Source organism: Rhinatrema bivittatum, chromosome 12, assembly GCF_901001135.1.
Source record: "Rhinatrema bivittatum chromosome 12, aRhiBiv1.1, whole genome shotgun sequence".
In the NCBI taxonomy this organism is placed as follows: Eukaryota; Metazoa; Chordata; class Amphibia; order Gymnophiona; family Rhinatrematidae; genus Rhinatrema; species Rhinatrema bivittatum.
The window spans coordinates 67,306,223-67,329,041 of NC_042626.1; the positions used below are offsets into that span (position 1 = coordinate 67,306,223).

The 22,819-nt window shown below is 48.3% G+C and overlaps 1 protein-coding gene across 1 annotated transcript in view; it reads left to right on the forward strand.

Moving 5' to 3' along the window:
• The window catches only part of TLK2 (tousled like kinase 2), a 226,197-nt gene that overhangs the window by 188,122 nt on the left and 15,256 nt on the right, over nucleotides 1-22,819 (forward strand). The window contains exon 15 of the mRNA XM_029572698.1: nucleotides 22,072-22,163. Coding sequence (XP_029428558.1) covers nucleotides 22,072-22,163 — 92 coding nt within the window. The remainder of the gene's footprint in view (nucleotides 1-22,071; nucleotides 22,164-22,819) is intronic.

Genomic DNA, 22,819 nt, shown 5'->3' on the forward strand with positions numbered 1-22,819 from the left:
GCCGATAGCCTTTGACCTACTATGTCACAGGGACTACCGGTGCCATTGGTCAGCCCCTGTCACATGGGCATCAGCGCCATCTTGTGCTCCTGCTATGTGATAGGGGCTGACCAATGGCACTGGTAGCCCCCTATGACATAGTAAGGGCAAAGGCTATTGGCGCCATTTTGATTACTGGCAGCCGATGGCCCGAGTGCAGGAGATCGCTCCCGGACCCCTGCTGGACCACCAGGGACTTTTGGCAAGTCTTGGGGGACCCTCCTGACCCCTACAAGACTTGCCAAAAGTCCAGCGGGAGTCCGGGAGCGACCTCCTGCACCTCCGGCCGTCGGATGCCAGTAATCAAAATGGCGCTCAAGGCAGCGTGGCCTCCGATCACGGATGCCTGGATACAGGAGCGAAGGTCCATGAACGGATGTCCAAGGTCCAAGGTCACGGCGTCCGTTCATGGACCTTCCCGCCTGTAGGCCGCGCTGCCCTGAGCACCGGGCCGGACATCCAAGCCGCGACCTTGGACGTCCGGCCGGGGGCTCAAGGCAGCGTGGCCTCCGATCACGGACGCCCGGATACAGGCGGGAAGGTCCATGAACGGACGTCTGAGGTCGCGGCTTCCGTTCATGGATGTTCCTGTCTCTTTTCGGACGCCTAGCGGATGCCCATCTCTCCGGCGTCCGTAGAGGTGTCCATGTCTCCGCTGGACCCAGAGCCTCAGGATGCCTAGCAGACGCCCAACTCTCCGGCGTCCGTAAAGGCATCCATGTCCAGAGCTTCAGAGACGCCCAGAGATAGATGGATTGTACAGTTCAACCGAAACATATCACATACCTCCTCTGGTCTTGCTGCTGGGTTCTCCAGTCAGATGGGTTCTCCTTGCTGCTGGGCTCCCCTGTTCGCCTCTCCAATCTGCAGAGCATTTCGAGCGTTTCTCATTCGAGCATTTCTCATTCTGCTTCTCAACTGAATGAAAAATAGCGCCAGAGCAATAATATACATGTTGTCCATGGCGCTGTCCAGTACGAAGCTGACTGAACACCACACTAACGCCAGTGTCAGGGTATGCGGTAAATATGCAGGTTAAAGACACGGCAAATAAGCTGGTTAAAAAGGCGATAATCTGGGCGCACGTTACTGTATCAGAGGGAATAGCTAAATCGATCAGTCCAGACTGCTGGGTTATGCCTCCCTTCCAGCAGATGGAGTCAGAGAAAATTGAAAAGGCACCCCCATACATACCGCTGTGCCACCTGCGTCCCCTTCAGTATCTCTCTGACTCCAGCAGAGGCATGACCTGCGGTCCTGATCCCTGTTAAAAAATTTCATATTACATATATTTGCATGACCAGGTTTGGTTCTTGATATTTTGTCTATTACCTTTGACGAGATCAATTAAAAAAAAAAAAAAAGGCAGAAGAATTTCTTTCTAAGGCAGGCAAGGCAGGGCATTGCCCTTAAGCCTTTATACCCGGAGACTTTGGCCGCTAGCCCGGTGACTGAGGAGACTATTTACCTGTGGGCCGGTCACTTTCTCCTCTTCTTGTTTCTACCTTGCACCAGAGAGGGTTTTTCCTCTGGTCAGGTCACTGCCTATTGATTAGACTAGAGAGGCTTATTCCTCTGGTGGCTGTGACTGAAAAAAAAAATAATAACAGGAGGCATAATAAAATATAGCAAGGTATTATTATTAAATTTTCAGTATTCTGCCTATCGGCACTTCTCTCATCCGGTCTGTAGCATTACCTTCACGCCTTTTTATGCCACGTGGACACTCTTGTGTTGCTTGTGGGGAGTCGGGGAGCCGGCTCTCCCGTGAGGGTCTCTGCTCCCGCTTTCTTCCCAGGGGCGAGGGACCCTCGCGGAAGCTGATGTCAGGCAGGAGCTCCCGTCAGCGCAGCGCCTCTGAGGCGCCAGCAGCCAAGCGTTTCAGGCCGGGCATGCTCGGGGACGAAGCGGCGGCCATTTTGAATGCATCGGATGCCGATGCAGAGCAGTGCTGGGAGGAGGAGGAGGATCCTCCTCTCTCCCCACCGGCATTAAGTCCACAGAAACAGAGCGATTCGCTCGCTAATACATCCCCTCCCTTGAATTTTACTCCGGGGGGGAGGGGGGGCTGTTAAAGAAACAACCCTCTTTTTCCTCCCAGTTCATTCTGTTAATGCATAAAGCCTACTTAGAGGCTGAAGCGGACCTAAATAATGCAGGGGCTGCCTCAGCCAGGCCTTTGCCTTCAGCTCCGGACATGGGGATTTCTGGGTCAAGGATCCCTATACCGGTTACGGTTCCTGAGAGTCCCGGGCCCTCAGCACCTGCGGATCTTTCCCTTACGGACCTGGCCAATCTGGATGTGAATAGGGATGCAGATTCTGCTACCCCAGTGGAGGGAGATGATCCGCAGGTGCTTATGCAGAAGGCTTCCCTCTGCTGGGTTCAACAGTTGCTGACATCACAGGAACTTTCTCCGGATGAGGCTGAACAGGCGAACCGCATGGAGTTGGCGGTTGCTTACACGGCTGATGCATTATACGATCTTCTCAGGACTTCTGCTCGCACGACGTCCTCGGCAGTCTCAGTCAGGAGGCTATTATGGCTCTGTCATTGGGCAGCGGATTCTACCTCTAAGTCTCAGCTGGGTTCCTTTCCTTTCAAGGGTAAGCTGCTGTTTGGCGAACAGCTGGAGCAACTTATTAAAGACCTGGGAGACAATAAGGTTTATAAGCTCCCGGAGGACAAGCCCAAGGCTTCTTGTTTTGCAGGCGCCTTCTGGGGACGTTTTCGGGGTCAACGACGTTTTCGTGCTGGAAGGCGGGCTCCTTCACTCCCTGGCAGACTCCTACCAGGTCTCAGACATGGGCGCATTCCTTTCGTGGCAGGCGACCTCAGCCTGGTGGCGCCTCCCACACTTTCGCCCCTAATAAGCCTTCCCTATGAAGGGGCGCCGGCCCATTCCTCCATTCCATTGATCGGGGGACGTCTATCCCAATTTTACGAAGAATGGGTCAAGATAACCTTGGACCAGTGGGTTCTAGATATTATAAGTCACGGTTACACTTTGGATTTTGTTCGCCTGCTTCGGGATTGTTTTCTGATATCTCCTTGCAGTCCTCGGGAGAAGCAATGGTTATTCGCCAGACGTTATCTCGGCTGCGGGCGCTGGGGGCTATCGTCCCAGTTCCAACAGCCGAGGGTCGGACCGGTCGTTACTCCATTTACTTCGTGGTTCCCAAGAAGGAAGGATCGTTTCGACCGATATTGAATTTGAAGAAGGTCAATCTACAGTTACGAATCCCGAGATTCCGTATGGAGACATTGAGATCAGTCGTTGCAGCCGTCCACAAGGGAGAATTTTTGGCTTCTTTGGATTTAACGGAAGCTTATCTTCACATAGGGATACAGGAGCACCATCAAAGGTTTCTGCAGTTCATGGTGCTGGGCGAACATTACCAGTTCTGCGCACTTCCCTTTGGCCTAGCGACGGCCCCAAGCGTGTTCATCAAGGTTATGGTGGTGGTGGCGGCGAGCCTTCGAAGGGAAGGGATATTGGTGCATCCCTACCTGGACGACTGGTTAATTTGCCAGAAATCAGAGGATCTTTGCAAGGCAGCGGTACAGTCAGTCTTGAATTGCCTGCACTCCCTAGGCTTGGTGGTCAACTTTGCCAAAAGTCACCTGATTCCGTCCTAGATACTGGAATTTTTGGGAGCGTGTTCGATACGGTGGCGGGGAAAGTTTTCCTACCACTAGTACAAATGGAGAAGTTGATGATCCAGGTAAGAACCCTGTTGGATCTACCTTTGCCAACGGTGTGGGATTACTTGCAGGTTCTTGGTTCTATGGCATCTACCCTGGAATTGGTACCGTGGGCCTTTGCTCATTTGCGGCCCTTGCAGAGGGCACTTCTTTCTCGTTGGGACCCCCAAGTCGGAGGAGTTTCATCTGCCCTTGCCATTACTGGAACCAGCGAGGTCCAGCCTGGAATGGTGGTTGGTTCCACATCACTTACTACAGGGTGTGGACCTGGAAACTCCTCAATGGATCATTGTCACAACCGATGCCAGCTTGACAGGTTGGGGAGCGGTCTGTCGGTCCCGATCGACGCAGGGTCAATGGCCTCCGCTCCAGGCAAAGTGATCCATAAATCGGCTAGAAACCAGGGCGGTCAGGTTAGCGCTCCACCAATTTCTGACACTCGTTCGTCACCGGCCGGTTCAGATACTATCTGACAATGCAACCACCGTCGCTTACATCAACTGTCAGGGGGGCACCAGGAGTCACCCGGTAGCCTCCAAAGCAGCCCAGTTGATGGCTTGGGCAGAATGCCACCTGTCTCGCATCGCGGCCTCGCATATAGCCAGGGTGGACAACGTTCAGGCGGATTTCCTCAGCAGGCAGTGGCTAGATCCCGGAGAATGGGAGCTGTCCAACGAAGCGATGTGACTAGTCACACGCCGATGGGGAATCCCTCGGCAACTCGCTTGAACACCAAAGCGGCCCGTTTCTCCAGCCGCAGAAGAGAACACGGGTCAGAAGGCATGGCCCCTAGACATTCTCCTATACGTGTTTCCTCCATGGCCCTTAGTGGGCAAGATTCTTCGGCGCATAGAATATCATCGGGGGCCGGTCATTCTGCTGGTCCCAGAGTGGCCAAGGCGACCGTGGTTTGCGGATCTAATCAACCTACAGGTGGATGGGCCTCTACGTTTGGGTCACCTACCGAATCTACTGCGTCAAGGTCCGGTATCTTTCGATCAGGCGGATCGCTTTTGTCTAGTGGCTTGGCTTATGAGAGGAGGCAATTGAGGAAAAAAGGATATCCCAAGGCGGTTATTACTACTCTTTTGAGGGCTCGTAAGACTTCTACATCTCTTACCTATGTCAGAGTATGGAAAGTGTTTGGCTCTTGGTGCAGCGGGTTGAAGGTGTCCCCGCGAAAGGCCACTATAGTTCACATCCTCGCTTTTCTTCAAGAAGGTTTGAAGAAAGGTTTAGCCTATAGCTCACTAAGAGTGCAGGTATCGGCATTAGGATGCTTACGTGGTAAGATTGATGTGTCCTCCATTGCTGGTCATCCCAACGTGGTTCGTTTTTTTACGAGGAGCTAAACATTTGCACCCGCCGTTACGGGCTGTTTGTCCTTCATGGAGTTTGCACTTGGTACTCCGCGGTCTTTGTTCGGCTCCGTTCGAACCTCTTAAACAAGCCACATTAAAGGATTTGACTCTTAAGACGATTTTTCTGGTGGCTATTTGTTCGGCCAGGCGTATTTCCGAACTCCAGGCTTTGTCGTGTAGAGAGCCGTTCTTACGCATTTCGGATTCCGGCATCTCTCTTCGTACAGTGCCTTCGTTTCTTCCGAAGGTAGTCTCGACTTTCCATGTCATTCAGTCTGTGGAGTTACCAGCTTTTTCAGACTTGGATAAGACTTCTCCTCAAGGTCGGGAGATGCGGAAGCTGGATGTCTGGGTACTCCTTCGATACTTGGAAGTAACTAATCCTTTTCGACTGTCTGATCATCTTTTCATTTTATGATCCGGTCCAAAGAAGGGTAGTAAGGCTTCAAAGGCCACTATTTCCTGTTGGCTAAAGGATGCTATTGCTTCCATGGACGTCCAGTACCGGACGGGCTTAAAGCTCATTCTGTCCGATCTCAAGCAGCGTCGTGGGCTGAAAGCCAATGTGTTTCTCCTCAAGAAATCTGCAGAGCAGCAACTTGGAAATCGTTGCACACTTTTGCTAAACATTATCGTTTAGATGTCCGAGCTCCGGATGTCGATTCTTTTGGCAGCAGTGTGCTTCGAGCGGGACTCTCTGGGTCCCACCCCATTTAGGGCAGCTTGGGTACATCCCAGCAATCTGGACTAATCCTGGTACGTACAGGAAAAGGAAAATTGGTTCTTACCTGCTAATTTTCGTTCCTGTAGTACCATGGATCAGTCCAGACGCCCGCCCAGCAAGTTTTCATTTCATCCAGTAGAGTCCGCTCATCGGTATTTCTCTCTCTTTTCATTTGCAGATAATGATATTTCTAAGGAAAACCTTTCTACCATTTTTTCATGCATAGTAGCGTTCGTTTTTGTTTAAAAAAAAAACAAAAAAACCCCCCCAAAATATAGGTTAAGATACAAGCATATATAGATAGGTTCATCTAAATCTGTTCTACTAAGACAGGTTGCTTTACTTGATCTAGTCATTAGTTATGGACTTGTTTCTGCTTTGATAATGATTATACTGAAGGGGACGCAGGTGGCACACCGGTATGTATGGGGGTGCCTTTTCAGTTTTCTCTGACTCCATCTGCTGGAAGGGAGGCATAATCCAGCAGTCTGGACTGATCCATGGTACTACAGGAACGAAAATTAGCAGGTAAGAACCAATTTTCCTTTAACATATATACATGCGGCAAGCGGTAAGGACGTGTAAAACCAGATACTGAATCGCGGGTTTGCCTTACGTGCCCAAATAGTGCGTCCAAAACAGGTTAAAAACAGGGTAACCACGGCCGCGCTTTACTGTATCGGCCCGTAAGTGTTGAGTAAAAAAAATAATGAGGACAAACAGGATGGCAGACCTCATATATGGGTCACATCATCGGATGGAGCCCGGAACTTTGATCTCAAAGATTCTAGAGCTTCAAACATACCCTACTCAGCATGTGCAAATGTAGTTATCACCCTGCCTCCTAGACAGAGTCCCTCAGTCTTTTTGGTTTTTTTTCCTTCTCGTGGAGCCGTGTGGTCACTGTATTCAGCTTTGTGCTCTCTTCACAGTTTTTGTTGTGATTTTTTTTCTGGAGCTGCAGCTATTTTTTTTTTCCTTATGGCTTTTTCTTATCCCTGCAGCCCTGGGGTCTGCCTCCTTGTGTTTTTTGCTCCTTCCGACTTCTGGTCAGAATGTTGGGGGGGGGGGGGGGGGAGGAGAAAAACTAGGGCATTCATGATATATCTTAGTGTATACCTGCTGGGAACGGCACACCATCTTTTCCCTGTTTTTACCAAGTTCTAGTCAGTACTGCCTTTAGCTTTTCATACTTCACTGGGTTGACCAAAGTGCCTCCCTACTCACCTAAGCTATCATGTGAAAAAGATGGATAGGCCTACACTTGGCAGGGTGACACGTAGGTGAACTTTAGGCTTAGCTTAAATCCCTACTCGTGAGTTTTTGGGCTAGTGATCCTGTTTCAGGGATTGTCTTTCATTCCCTGACACTTTTTTGATTTCTGGCTGCGTGGTCAAATCTATCTGTTCCCTGTACGTACCAGGATCAGTCCAGACGGTGGGTTATGTCCCCCATCCAGCAGATGGAGTCAGAACAAAGCTTCAGAGGGTGCTGCCTCATAAATCAGTGCACCCTCTGTAAAGCCTCAGTATCTTTCTGACGCAGCTACTGGACGACTCTTGGTACCCCCTTGATGGTTGATGTAAGCCACCGTCGTCGCATTGTCAGACAAGACTCTCACTGCTCTGTTGTGTAGTAAGGGCAGGAAGTTTGCAGCGCCAGACAGCCCGCCCTTTTTTCCAGGCAATTGATGGACCAAGTCACCTCCTCTGGCGACCACTGACCCTGAACCGCTCAAGACTGATACACTGCTCCCCATCCGGAGAGGCTGGCATCTGTGGTCACAACTATCCATTAAGGCACCTCAAGGTCCATTCCGCGATTCAGGTGATCCAGGATAAGCCACCACCCAAGACTGGACCTGGCGGACTCTGTGAGTGGTAAGGGAACCCGAAATTCTTCCGACATCAGATCCCAGTGGGAAAGTAACGCTCTCTGCAACGGCCTCATATGAGCAAAGGCCCACGGGATGCCATAGAGGTCCACAGAGGACCTGCAAGTAGTCCCAGATCTTGAGGGGAGGAGCCGACAATAGGTGACGAACTTGTTGCATTAACTTGCTGCTCCATTCCTCCTGAAGGAACATTTTGCCCACTCATGTGTTGAACCTGGCCTCTAAGAAGTCCAGAACTTGAGTCGGCAGAAGGGGACTTTTGGCCTGATTGATGATTCAACTGAGGTATTCCAGAAGGCGCATGACCTTGGCGACCGGCGACTCGCAGAGGACTCTTGACTTCACCCAGATGAGCCAGTTGTCCAGATATGGGTGAACCAGGACACTCTCCCTCCTGAGAGCTGCCACCACCACCACCATTACTTTGGTGAATGTGGGAGGGGATGTGGCGAGACCAAACGGGAGGGCACAGAACTGGAAGTGCGCCCCGAGGATCATGAAGTGCTCCTTGCGGATGGGGATATGGAGGTACACTTCCGTGAGATCCAGGGAAGCTAAGAACTCCCTGCTGGCGACTGCCGCAATGACAGAATGTAGAGTCTCCATCTGGAAATGTGGCACTTTGAGGACCTTGTGCACCTTTTTCAGGTCCAAGATCGGCCGATAGGAGCCTTCCTTCTTTGGGACCACAAAATAGATGGAATAACGCCCCGTCTTCCACTCCACTCTGGGAATGAGAACAATGGCCCCTAGGCACTGCAGGTGGAGAAGGGTCTGACGAACGATCTCTGCCTTCAACTGCGAGCCGCAAGGGGAGACCAGGAATAGGTCTGGGAGAGGGCAAACAAATTCTAACTCGTAGCCGTTTTTTATGATATTTAATACCCACTGGTCGGAGGTTATCTGGGCCCACACCTCGTAGAAATGGGATAGCCAACCGCCTATCCCCGAAATTGAGGGATGGGCCAGCCGAATCTCATTGCGAAGACTTAGAGCCCAGTGGTGCCTGAATGACCCCATCTCGTTAGGGTCTACGGCCCCGAAAGGAATGAGACCGAGATTGGGATCTCCCCGAGGACAGTCTCTGATTTGAAGTCAGAGGTCTGCTCTGCCGGTAGAGTCTCTGCCCCCGAAAACGGGAGCGGGTCAGGAAAAAGCCTGTAGAGGATTTTGGTCTATCCTCCGGAAGCTTCTGCACCTTGTCACCCAGGGACTTAATGAACTGCTTCAAATCTTCGCCTAAAGAAGAATTTGCCCTTGAAAGGAAGAGCACTCAACTGGGCCTTAGAAGAAACGTCCGCTGACCAGTTGCATAACCACAATAGTCTTCTTACCTCCAAGGCGGACACCATAGTCTTGGAGGAAGTACGGAGAGGATCATATAAGGCGTCAGCCCCATATGCCACGGCCGCCTCCAGGCATTCCGCCTGCGCTGATTCCTGAGGTGGAAGGTCTTGGGTACTCCAGCAACTGCTGGACCCAGCAGAGACCCTCTTGGAGCATAAAGCTACTGCAGATGGCAGCCCGGATGCCAAGCACCAAAACCTCAAATATCCATTTCAGATGGATTTCAAGTTTCCTATCCTGGAGATCCTTCAGGGCCGCTGCTCCAGCTACAGGGATTGTGGTCCACTTTGTCACCACCAACTCACAGGCATCCACCTTAGGGAATTTCAAAAACTCTAAGGCCTCTTCGGGCAAAGGATACAGCTTGTCCATAGCCCTGCCCATTCGCAGGCCCGATTCCGGAACATCTCACTCCCAAACCATTAACTGCTGTACCATGGAATGAAATGGAAACGTCTTAGTTGGCCCCCGCAAGCCCGCCAGGACGGATCCATCGAGCCCTGGGTAGGCACCTCTTGAGGCAACTCCACACTGAGCTCCGATAACACATGAGGGATTAACGGGTCAAACTCTTCCCTATGGAACAAACGAATGACCTTTGGGTCATCCACATCCAAGGGTGACGTCTTCTCCGAATCATCATCTGCATTTTCCCCGGGGAAAGGCTGAGGAGCCGAGGGGGGGGGGGGCGGGATGTCTGGCGATTCGATAAGCCCCATAGCTGGCGCCTAGGGACCTTCTTGGGGGGGCCCTGTTTGAGCTTGAGAAGAACTGCCCCCATTTTGGGACTGAGTAGCTAGGAATGCCTTGTGCATTAAAAGCACAAAGTCTAGAGAAAAAGTGACTGGGGCAGGCCCCGCCCCCACCAGGGGATCGGGCTTGCCATCAGAATAATTCTGGAGCGAGTCCTGAGGGCCCTCAGGACTGCTATGTGCATGGGACAAATCGGGTGGGAGATCCACTCCCCCCTGCCGCTTTAGCCTGAGCATTGGAGCAGGATTTCAAAATGGCCCTCATATTGTGGTTGGCTAATCGCTTGCCCACACTGCAGGACCACGATCCAGACCCCAGCCTCGCCCCCAACATACCCTCCCCTCCAGGGAGGCAATGCAGACAGAGCCCCGTATGGGAGAGCCGCGAAGCGGACTCCCCATACGCCATACAATGCGTCAGACGCTGCATCAAACGGGCTGGGGGAGGGGGCAGCGGATCCTACTCCCGACCAGAAACTGAAGACGGCTAACACAGCCCCGGAGCTTCCCAGTGGCAAGAGAGGGACCGAGCCTGACCTCAGCAGTGCCGAAGCGCTGCCACTCCCCCTCCAGCCTCTTTTTATGTGGCTGTGGGAAAATTAGTATAGGAGAAGGCTGACAGACCTTTCCGAATCTGGGCTTGTGACCAAGTGAGAGGGACCGGACTACCGGTATCACCCCAGACGCCTTAACAGACCAAAGGAGCCACGCGGGGCAACCAGCCCCAGCTCCACACGACCTGTGACCAGGAGGGATAGCCTCACTAGGGCCTGCCTACCGCCTGGGAGATCTGTTCCTGTAAAAGCTTGCTTGATCTGTCCTGAGAAGTAAAATCAACTTTTTTTTTTTAAGTGAAGAAATGGTCAAAGACCGCAGGTTTTGCACCACCTCCATCTGCTGGAGACAGAGAAATACTGAAGAGATGCAGGTGGCACACCAGGTTAAGAGGGGGGTGCTCTTCAAGTTTTTCTTTGTCTCCATTTGCTAGAAGGGAAGCAAACCCAGCAGACTGGACTGATCCGGGTACGTACAGGGAACCCTTCTGCAGAATCTAGAACTAGAGAGATAGTGGAAGCCCTCCAAAGGGCTATGCTCAAACAAATGGTAATGGAACCCATGAAGGAAGGTCTGATACTTGAGGGAGAAAATGAGTGAGGTGGAACAACAGTGGGGTAAATTAAAAGGAGCTATTACAAAGGCAGCAAATCTATATGTTAGAAAAGTAAACAAAAATACAAGGGAAAAAAACCACCTTTTGGTTCTCAAAGGAGGTATAAAGGTATAAAGGATTCCAAAAAGAGGAACACAGGGAGCGATACCTGGTGAAACTAAGGGAGACAAACAAAGAAATCAGGAAAACAAAAGGTCAAGAAGAAGAAAGTAATGCCAAAGAGATAGAGAGGTGACAAAACATTTTTCAAATATATGAGAAAGAAGGAAAGCCCGAAGTGGTAGTGAAATTGAAAGGTGACGAGGAGCAATGTATCAAGACAGACAAAGAAATGGTGGAAATATTAAACAAATACTTCAGTTCAGTGTTCACTAAAGACCCTGGAGAAGGACCATTGCTGGTTAACAAGACCGTAGAAGGGAATGGGCTAGACACAACTCCTTTTACAGAAAAGTATGTATGGGAAGAGCTAGGAAAACTGAATGTGGACAAGTTCATGGGGATGGATGAGGTACATTCCAGGGTACTAAGAGAACTCAGAGATGTCCTGGAGGGTCTGCTAAATGACCTGTTAAATAGATCCCTGGAAATGGAAGTGGTACCATGAGATTGCAGAAGAGAGTTGTTGTTCCGCTTTGTAAGAGCTGTAGCAGAGAAGAGGCTGGAAATTACAGTCCGGTTAGCCTCACCTCAGTGGTGGGAAAATTAATGGAGACACTGCTGAAAGAAAGGATTCTGAACTATCTACAATCAGTAAGTTGCTGGACCCGAGGCAGCATGGATTCACCAGAGGAAGGTCCGGTCAGACAAATCTGATTTATTTTTCTTGATTGGGTGACTAAAGAATTGGATCAAGCAAGAGCGCTCAATGTCATCTACTTGGATTTCAGCAGAGCGTTTGAAACTGTCCTGCATAGGAGGCTTGTGAACAAAATGAGAAGCTTGGGACTGAGCGCCCAAGTGGTGATGTGAATTACAATCTAGTTGACTTATAGGAGACAGTTTGTAATGGTAAATGGAACCCACTCTGAATAGAAAGCTGTGTTAAGTGGAGTGCCACAGGGATCGGTATTGGAATCTGTTTTGTTCAGTATTTTTGTGAGCAACATTGCGGAAAAGATAGAAGGTAAAGTTTGTCTATTTGCAGATGATACCAAGATCTGCAACAGAGGGGGAGACGCCTGAAGGAATAGAGAGAATGAAAAGTGATTTACGAAAGCTTGAAGAGTGGTCGAAGATTTGGCAGCTGGGATTCAATGCCAAGAAGTACAGAGTCATGCATCTGGGATGCGGTAATCCAAAAGAGATGTATATGAAGTGGGGGGGAAGGCTGATATGCACGGACCAAAAGCGGGATCTTGGGGTGATAGTGTCTAGCGATCTGAAGATGGCAAAGCAATGTGACAAGGTGATAGCTAAACCAAAAGAATGCTGGGCTTCATAGAGAGAGGAATAACTAGTAAGAAAAAGGAGGAAGTGGTGCCCCTCACCTGGAATACTGTGTTCAGTTCTGGAGCCCTTATCTCAAAAGGGATGGAGGCAGTCCAGAGAAGGGCTATCAAAATGGTGTGGGGTCAGTATCGGAAAACCTATGAAGAGAGACTGAAGGATATGACTATGTATACTCTGGAAGAGAGGAGGAGGAGGAATAGCAGAGTGGTTAGAGCAGTGGGCTACGAACCAGGAGACCAGGGTTTGAGTCCCGCTGTTGCTCCTTGTGACCTTGGACAAGTCACTTTACCCTCCATTGCCTCAGGTACAAACTTAAATTGTAAGGTCTCTGTGGATAGGGAAATACCTCCAGTACCTGAATGTAAACCAATGTGATATCTCAGATCGAATGTCAGTATATAAAAAATAATAAATATCATACAGACCTTCGGATACCTGAAAGGTTAGTTGTACAAGGAAGGTTTGTTGTACAAACATCAAACTTTTCCTTTGGAAAGAAATCAGTAGAACTAGAGGTCATGAAATGAAACTCCAGGGAGGACATCTCAGAACCAATGTCAGAAAATATTTCTTTACGGAAGACAGTGGTGGATGCCTGGAATGTCCTTCTGGATGAGGTGGTGAAAACCAAAACAGTGAAAGAATTCAAAGAGCCATGGGAGATAAGTACTATGAATCCCTAAAGGCTAAAGGATGGAAATGAAGAAAAGAGTGCATGGGGGTAACTTGCTGGTGCAGTGGTTACTACCCTTAACCAATAAGCCTGATACTTTGATGCAACTCCAACATTGCTCTCTGCTTCAACTGAGAAGCATGGCGGTAACAGGGAACTGAATTTAAACAGCAACCAATGAGGAACCTGACTTTTATGTTCTGGGAAACTGATAAGCATGGGATAACCTATACGGTGTAGTAGATTCTACTATAGATTTGCTGGATAGACTGGGTGGACCATTTGGTCCTTTTCTGCCATCATTTCTATGTTTTTATGTCCTTCAGATGCTAATGGCCTGCAGTTTCTTTCTGGAGAGCTTTCTGGTCCCATTTGGTTTATCGGTTGTCTTGTGACACCGAAGAAAACTGTGGGGCCTTTGTCAAAGAGTTCTCTTGGTTGATTCACTAGGCCTTTTCCTTATCCATGAGGATCTAGACCTATTTTGCTTGTCAGGATTTGCTTATCCAAAACCCTGTCTGTAATAGTCCCATGAGTGAGACCGCACCTTGAATACTGTGTACAATTCTGTCACCGCATCGCAAAAAAGATATAGTTGCGATGGAGAAGGTACAGAGAAGGGCAACCAAAATGATAAAGGGGATGGAACAGCTCCCCTATGAGGAAAGGCTGAAGAGGTTAGGGCTGTTCAGCTTGGAGAAGAGACGGCTGAAGGGGGATATGATAGAGGTCTTTAAGATCATGAGAGGTCTTGAACGAGTAGATGTGACTCGGTTATTTACACTTTCAAATAATAGAAGGACTAGGGGGCATTCCATGAAGTTAGCAAGTAGCACATTTAACACTAATCGGAGAAAATTCTTTTTCACTCAACACACAATAAAGCTCTGGAATTTGTTGCCAGAGGATGTGGTTAGTGTAGCTGGGTTCAAAAAAGGTTTGGATAAGTTCTTGGAGGAGAAGTCCATTAACGGCTATTAATCAAGTTTACTTAGGGAATAGCCACTGCTATTAATTGCATCAGTAGCATGGGATCTTCTTAGTGTTTGGGTAATTGCCAGGTTCTTGTGGCCTGGTTTGGCCTCTGTTGGAAACAGGATGCTGGGCTTGATGGACCCTTGGTCTGACCCAGCATGGCAATTTCTTATGTTCATGAGGCAAAATATGCTTCTTGCTAGAATTTTGCATCACACTCCTGCCTTAGAAGCCTCTGTTACACATTGGGGTATTGCTGTCTGTCTGTACTATGATTTTATTTTGTAGAACCCAATACTTTTCCCACCTAGACCCGTTTTTGGGTCAGCTGCCTCACAGGCAAATGGGAGAAAGGTGGTGCTTTCATAAGAACATTCTGGGTAAGACCAAAGGTTCATGAAGCCCAGGATCCTGTTTCCAACAGTGCCCAATCCAAGTCACAAGTACCTAGCAAGATCCCAAGGAGTAGATAGATTCCAAGCTGCTTATCCCAAGAATAAGCAGTGGATTTCCGCAACTCTAATAGCGGCTAATTGACTTTTCCTCCCTGAACTTCTCAAACCTTTTTTAAAAGCAGATATCCTAATAACTTTCACCACATATTTGGCAACGAATTCCAGAGCTTAATTATGAATTAAGTAAAAAAAATATTTTCACTTATTAGTTTTAAGTGTATTACTTAGTAAATTCATTGTGTCCCCTGGTCTTTGTATTTTTCTGAAAGAGTAAACAACTGATAAACGTTTACTCGTTCCATTCCGCTCATTTGATAGACCTAACATATCTCCCCTCAGCCGTCTTTTCTCCAAGCTGAAGAGTCCTAATCTCTTTAGCCTTCCTTTGTAAGGGAATTGTTCCATTCCCTTTATCATCATGGTCACCCTTCCCTGTACCTTTTTCTAATTCTGCTATATCTTTCTTGAGATGTGCTGACCAGAACTTCACAAAATTCTCAAGATGAGGTTGCACCATGGAGCAATACCAGAGGCATTATGATATTCTGTTTTATTTTCTGTTCCTTCCTAATAATCCCTAGCATTCTATTTGCTTTCTTGGCTGCTGCTGCTGCACACTGAGCAGAAGATTACAATGTATTTTCAACGATGGTTCTTAGATCCTTTTACTGAGTGGTGACTCCTAATGAGGAACCTTGCATTGTGTAGTCATAATTTGGATTAGTCTTCCAGTACTGTGGGTTTCCCCACTTTGTCCTGTGCGGGCAACCTATAGCTTGGGAATCATCATGTGTGATTACGGCCATCCTGCTTGTCCTCGGAGAAAGCAGAGTTGCTTACCTGTAACAGGTGTTTTCCGAGGACAGCAGGATTTCAGTCCTCACGAAACCTACCTCCCTCCCCTGGGAGTTGGTTTCTCTATGTATTAGCTCTATCATGGACTGAGGAACTCTGCCTAGGGGGTAGGGTGATAACTACAGCTGCACATGCTCAGTAGGGCATGTTTGAAAGCTCTAGAATCTTTGAGATCAAAGTTCTGGGCTGGGCTCCATCCAATGATGTCACCCATGTGTGAGGATTGACATCCTGCTGTCCTCTGAGAATACCTGTTACAGGTAAGCAACTCTGCTTTCTCTTATTAGTTTGAAATGTTTCCTAGTATAACCTCAAAGCATGTTCTCTAGTCTTTGTACTTTTGGAAAAAGTAAACAACTGATTAACATTTATTCGTTCCATTTCACTCATTTTAAAGACCTCTATCATATCTTCCCTCATCTATCTCTTCTCCAAACTGAAGAGTCCTAACCTCTTTAGCCTTTCCTCACAGAGGAATCGTACCATCCCTTTTATCGTTTTGATTGTACATCTCTGTGCCTCTTCTAATTCTGCTATATCTTTCTTGAGATGTGATGACCAGAACTGCACACAATACTCAAGTTGAGGTCGCACCAAAGCCATTATAATATTTTCTGCTTTATTCTCCATTTCATAATAATCCCTAGCATTCTCCCAGGACAAGCAGGATGGTAAGTCCTCACATATGGGTGACATCATCAGGATGGAGCCTATCATGGAACACTTCTATCAAAGTTTCTAGAACTTTGACTTGGCACGCTGAGCATGCCCAGCATGCCATCAACCCTGCATCCAGCAGGGGTCCCCCTCTCAGTCTCTTTTTTTTCTGCGCAGCAGAAGCCACGCGGGTTGAGGAGCTCTTACACATCTTCCTGACCAGAATTTCCTCATGGAACGTTTTCAAAACATTTTGACAAATTTCACACCATCCAGGGTCCCCCTATCGACTGTCTATATCCACTAACGTTAGGTAAGGCTTTACCTCGTTTTCGTGGTTGGTTACCAACTGTTCCCCTTCAAGGCCCAACGGCCACCGACTGCACCGCGGTTAATTTTTTCTCTAACAAGTATGGCGACAGGTTTTCGAAGGTGCTCCGATTGTCCACGGACAATGTCCATTACGGACCTGCATCAGGTATGTGTTCTATGCTTGGGGGCTTCCCATGACGTCGCAACGTGTACCAACTGTGTCCAAATGACCCCTAAGGGCCACCGGGCCCAGTTAGAGAAAATGGAGCTTCTGTTCCAAACTAAGTAGCCTACTCCGCTGAAAACCTCAACGTCATCGGCGCCTTCGCCTTCAACTCCTCGGCATCGGCAGGACACCAGTGATTCTCAGTCGGCTGGATCCCTCTCGAAGATGTCCACCTCTTCAACCTCTGCACCGGAGAAAGACCGAGCCGAGCACCAGGAAAAACTCTGACATCGGAAGGATCCGTCCACTGGTCCAGGCAAAGCCTTGACGTCTGCATCGACAGAGCCACCAAAGAAGAAGGCCCACGCAGAGGAGCACTCATCCTCCTCCATACCCAGGACATCGAGACGTTCCCCACCTTCAGTGGTGCCAGGAGCAGAGACTCCACTCTCACTGGTGGATCCTCCGGCAATGCCTGTGCTGCCTCTAACTCTGGAACTGGTCTTCCAAACACCAGCTTTCCGCAAGGAATTGAACCGGTTGGTTCAAGAGGCAGTCATCCAAGCACTTCAAGGACTTCCACCTCCATCGGCACAGACACCGATCTCAGACATGGATCCGATGCCCACGGTGCTGGCTCCATTATTGGACAGGCTGGATACGCTCATCGTTGCAATTCTGGTGCCTCCAAAAACGCCGATCTGTCCACAGCCATCGACACAGATTCCCCGGTCATTGGAGGATGAGAAATCATCGATGCCAGAGCCGGTTCCAGGGCCATCGTGGATTTTTCCACCAAAACGTCCACCAAAGTCGCCGATTCCATCGGTGCCTCCCCCGTCTTCAGTACTGCATCGACCTTTATTGGTGCCTCTGATACCATCGGTGCCACAACCCGATCCAACGGGAATAGGCCTCTTCCTGCCATCAGGAGGCCCACCAGATGCTGGTGATCAACCATACCAACCCTGGAGTGATGATACCTCAGACTCTCAGGACACTGATGACATCCCCTCGGAGCCATCTCCTCCTGATGAGCGAAGACGCTCCCCTCCAGAGGATCTGTCCTTCATCAGCTTTATAAAGGAAATGTCGGAAACTATTCCTTTTAAGCTACAAACAGAGGAAGACTCCAGGCACAAGATGCTTGAAGTCCTCCAATTTGTGGATGCCCCCAAAGAGGTTATGTCTATACCAGTTCACGAAGTCCTCCTTGAACTTCTACAATGTACCTGGGAGCATCCAGGCACCGTACCACCAGTGAACCGGAAAACAGACGCCTCCTACTTGGTTCAATCAGCTCCTGGGTTCCAAAAGACCCAGCTCTCTCACCATTCAGTAGTAGTGGAGTCTGCTCAGAAGAAGGCAAGAAGGCCTCGGCCCCATTCTTCTACTCCTCCTGGGAAAGAACAGAGATTTCTTGATGCCTTGGGACGTAGGGTATTCCATGGCTCCATGCTAATTTCGCGTATAGCGGCTTACCAGCTATATATGTCGCAGTACACAAGAAACCTCTTCAAGCTGCCGAAAAACTTTTGAGTCCCTTCCAGAAGAATTTCAGGAACAGCTAAACTCCATCCTCAAGAAAGGCCTTGATGCTAGGAAGCACAAGGTCTGAACTGCATATGACAACTTTGACACTGCTTCTAGAGTGTCTGCAGCGGGAATAAGTGTCAGAAGATGGGCATGGCTAAAGTCATCAGATTTATGGCCGGACGTTCAAGAGAGGTTGGCAGACCTCCCCTGTACAGGCGATAATTTATTCGGGGATAAAATACAGGAGACTGTCGCACAACTCAAAGACCACCACAAGACGTTGCACCAGCTCTCTGCTGTACCCTCTGATTTTCCCTCTACTTCTAAACGGCTGTTCAGGCCAAGAGGACAACCTATAAAGCTCATAGGTATTATCCTCCCCCAACTTGCACTAGCCCAACCAGGCCATATCAGAAGGGTCAAGCCCGTCAATCCAGACCTCAAAATACCCAGCCAGCTCCGCAGTCTGGCCCTGCTTCAGGGTTTTGACTCCCAGCTAGAGAGCAAGTGTCAACTTCCACCTCTACCATCTTTGCCAGTGGGTGGCTGCTTGTGCCATTTGACCAATACATGGTGCACAATCACTACAGATCAATGGGTCTTCTCTGTAGTAGCTCAAGGTTACCATCTCAACTTCCTTTCAATACCAACGGACTCTCCGCCTTGTCCGGGGTGGGGGTTAACTGACCACTCACCACTTCTGGAGGAGGAACTAACAACTCTCCTGCGATCCAATGCCATAGAACCAGTACCCACTCTACAGCAGGGAAAAGGGTTCTATTCTCGATATTTCCTAATACCAAAAAAATCAGGAGGCATTCGACCAATCTTGGATCTTCGTGCCTTAAACAATCATCTGCATAAGGAAAAGTTCAGAATGGTAACCTTAGGCTCCCTACTCCCTCTTCTCCAAAAAGGAGATTGACTTTGCTCTCTAGACCTACAAGACGCATATAGCGATTACCTCCATCTCACTGAAAATACCTCTGTTTCCTAGTCAGACACCGTCACTTTCAGTACCTGGTCCTACCATTCGGCCTAGCATAGTCACCTCGAGTCTTTACGAAATGCCTGGCAGTAGTAGCAGCGTACCTAAGACGACAAAGCATCCACGTCTACCCCTACTTAGACTATTGATTGCTAAGGGCTCTGTCCGAAAAGGTAGTTCTAAACTCCCTTCATCTAACCCTACAGCTACTACTGTCATTGGGATTTCTCATAAACTATCCAAAATCCAATCTGACTCCTTCACAGATCCTCTCCTTCATTGGAGCGAATTTAAACACCATACAGGCAAAAGCTTTTCCCCCAAGGGATCGAGCACACACTTGCAACCCTTGCAAAACTAGTACAGACTTGTTGATCCACAACGGCTCGTCATTTTCTAACCTTGTTGGGCCACATGGCATCCTCGGTTTATGTTACTCCAATGGCTCATCTAGCCATGAGAGTAACACAATGGACCCAAAATCCCAGTGGTCTCAGGCCCACCATCCAATGTCCAGCAATGTCCACGTCACCAGGCAGCTTGGTGGATTCAGGAGTCCAATCTTCTCAGGGGACTACTTTTTCAGTCTCCAGAACCTCAATTAACACTGACAACAGATGCTTTCAACCTAGATTGGGGAGCCCATGTCAACAACCTGCAAACTCAGGGAACCTGGTCTGCAGCAGAATCACAACAGCAAATACATTTTCTGCAGCTCAGGGCAATAAGGTATGCCCTAATGGCCTTCGATTGCCTATCCAACAAGACAATCCTAGTCCAAACAGACAACCAGGTAGCGATGTGGTACATCAACAAACAGGGTGGAACGGGCTCGTACCTGCTATGTCAGGAAGTAGCACAGATATGGGCCTGGGCTCTCTCTCACTCCATGTTCCTGAGAGCAACTTACCTGGCAGGTGTGGACAATGAGATTGCGGACAAGTTGAGTCGGACCTTTCGTCCTCACGAATGGTCCCTAAATCCCACGGTAGCAGAGAAAATCTTCCGGCGGTGGGGCTATCCACACACAGATCTCTTTGCGTTTATTCACAACCACAAAGTGGAAAATTTCTGCTCACTACATCGCAGTTACAGGGCACCCCCAAGGGATGCTTTCACTATCTCATGGGCAGAGGGTCTCCTGTATGCTTACCCTCCACTTCCACTCATCAGCAAGTTACGACAAAACAAGGGCTTAATGATTCTCAAAGCCCCTTACTGACCACTTCAGGTGTGGTTTCCCATCCTTCGCGACCTCTCAATCCATCAGCAAATTCGCCTGGCAGCAGATCCGTCTCTGATAACGCAGAACAACGGACAGCTGCGTCATCCGAACCTCCAGGCCCCGTTCCTGACAGCATGGATGTTGAAAGGTTGATCCTACAATCTCTAAACCTCTCAGACACTGTATCTCAAGTCCTCATAGCTTCATGGAAGCCTTCTACTAGGAAATCTTATCGTTCCAAATGGAAAAGATTTTCCTTATGGTGCACGTCAAAGGAGATAGATCCCTTTACCTGCCTCACAACGAAGTTCTTAGACTACCTCTGGTACCTATCGGAGTCTGGTCTACAAACTTCCTCCATTAGAGTCCATGTCAGTGCCGTAGCCGCTTACCACAAGGGCATAGGGGATGTCTCCATATCGACACAACCCCTCGTAGCGCGCTTCATGAAAGGCTTACTACATCTAAAGCCCCCACTTCGTCCTTCGGCCCCTGCTTGGGTTCACAATGTGGTATTAGCACAGCTCATGAAACCTCCGTTTGAGCCTCTACACTCCTGCGAGCTGCGTTATCTCACTTGGAAAGTGCTCTTTCTCCTAGCTATAATGTCAGCTTGCAGAGTCAGTGAGTTACAAGTGCTGGTAACATACCCACCTTACACAAAATTTCTCCATGATTGTGTGGTGCTTCGCACTCATCCTAAATTTTTACTGAAGGTAGTATCTGAATTTTACTTAAATCAATCCATTTTACTACCTACTTTCTTTCCAAAACCCCACTCACATTCAGGTAAGTGAGCGCTGCATTCCTTGGACTGCAAACGTGCGCTAGCCTTTTATTTGGAATGCACTGCAGCCCATAGGAATTCCATCCAGCTGTTTGTCTCCTTCAATAAAACCAAACTGGGAGTTCCGGTGGGCAAGCAAACCCTATCCTGGCTGGCAGACTGTATTTCCTTCTGCTACCAACAAGCAGGCCTTCCGCTACAGGAACGCGTGAAAGCACACTCTATAAAAGCCATGGCAACATCAGTAGCGCACCTCCGTTCGGTGCCTCTCACTGACATCTGTAGGGCTGCTACATGACGTTCTGTCCATACCTTTGCAGCTCATTATTGTCTGGACAAGGCTGGCAGGCAAGATTCCATTTTTGGCCAGTCTGTTCTGCGCAATTTATTCTCAGCTTAGTAACCCAACTTCCCTCTTAACCAAACCCACCCCAGTTGTTGTGCCTGTTGCACGTCATTGGGTGCTTTTGGTACATTTACTCGGGCATCCTCAGCTCGCTATTCACCCATATGTGAGGACTACCATCCTGCTTGTCCTGGGAGAAAGCAGAGTTGCTTACCTGTAACAGGTGTTCTCCCAGGACAGCAGGATGTAGTCATCACGAAACCCGCCCGCCACCCCGCAGAGTTGGGTTCGCTAATGATTTATTATTTATTTTTCACTCTTAATTTTACTATAAATGAGACTGAGGGAGGGACCCCTGCTGGATGCAGGGTTGATTGCATGCTGGGCATGCTCAGTGTGCCAAGTGTTCCGTGATAGGCTCTATCCTGATGATGTCACCCATATGTGAGGACTAACATCCTGCGGTCCTGGAAGAACATCTGTTACAGGTAAGCAACTTTGCTTTCTATTTGCTTTCTTGGCTGCTGCTGCTGCACACTGAACAGAAGATTTCAGTGTATTTTCAACTATGACATCTAGATCTTTTTTCTGAATGGTGACTCCTAATGAGGAACCTTGCATTGTATAGCTATAATTTTTTTTTTCTTGCAGGCATTTGACTTAACAGAGCAGAGATACGTAGCTGTAAAAATTCACCAATTAAATAAAAACTGGCGGGATGAGAAAAAAGAAAACTATCACAAGTAAGCCATATTAAAGTGATGTCTTTCATTTAGCAGACAGCGGGAAAGTTTAGTATTTCTTTACTGAGTAAAACTTAGCTGCAGTTGCTTCATCAGATATTTTCATGTTTTTATGGGAAAAGCTTAGACTACAAGGAAGTGAGGGATTTTTCCCCCACATGGTGGCGGTGCTAATCTACATGGAAAGCTGGTTGTGAGCAAAGACTGTTAGTGACATGGATTCTTTCAAAAAAGAAAAACACTGTTAGCTTTGCTGCTTTTAAAGCTGCCTACTGAAATGATTCTAAAAATTGTATGGCCCTAAAGTATATCCTCATGCTGAAAAAAATAACTTTTTAGTGTTATTAACTTTGAAATGCTGCATCTCTGATAGCAAGATATCATTGGAAGAAGTCTGTTGCATCCTGTAATCTCTGTAGTGTTCACCCAGTTGATCTGTAGTTCTATGCAGGTTATATTTCCACTCCTGATGATAGTCACCTATTCATATTACTATTATTATTTAACATTTTTATAGACCAACATTCGTTGGGAACATCATATCGGTTTACATGGAACATTAACGTAGCTTAACAAGGCTTTACAATAAACTGAGATTAAACAATAAGATAACTTGGAAGGTTATAATGAGGAAACATTGTATATGTGAAAGATAA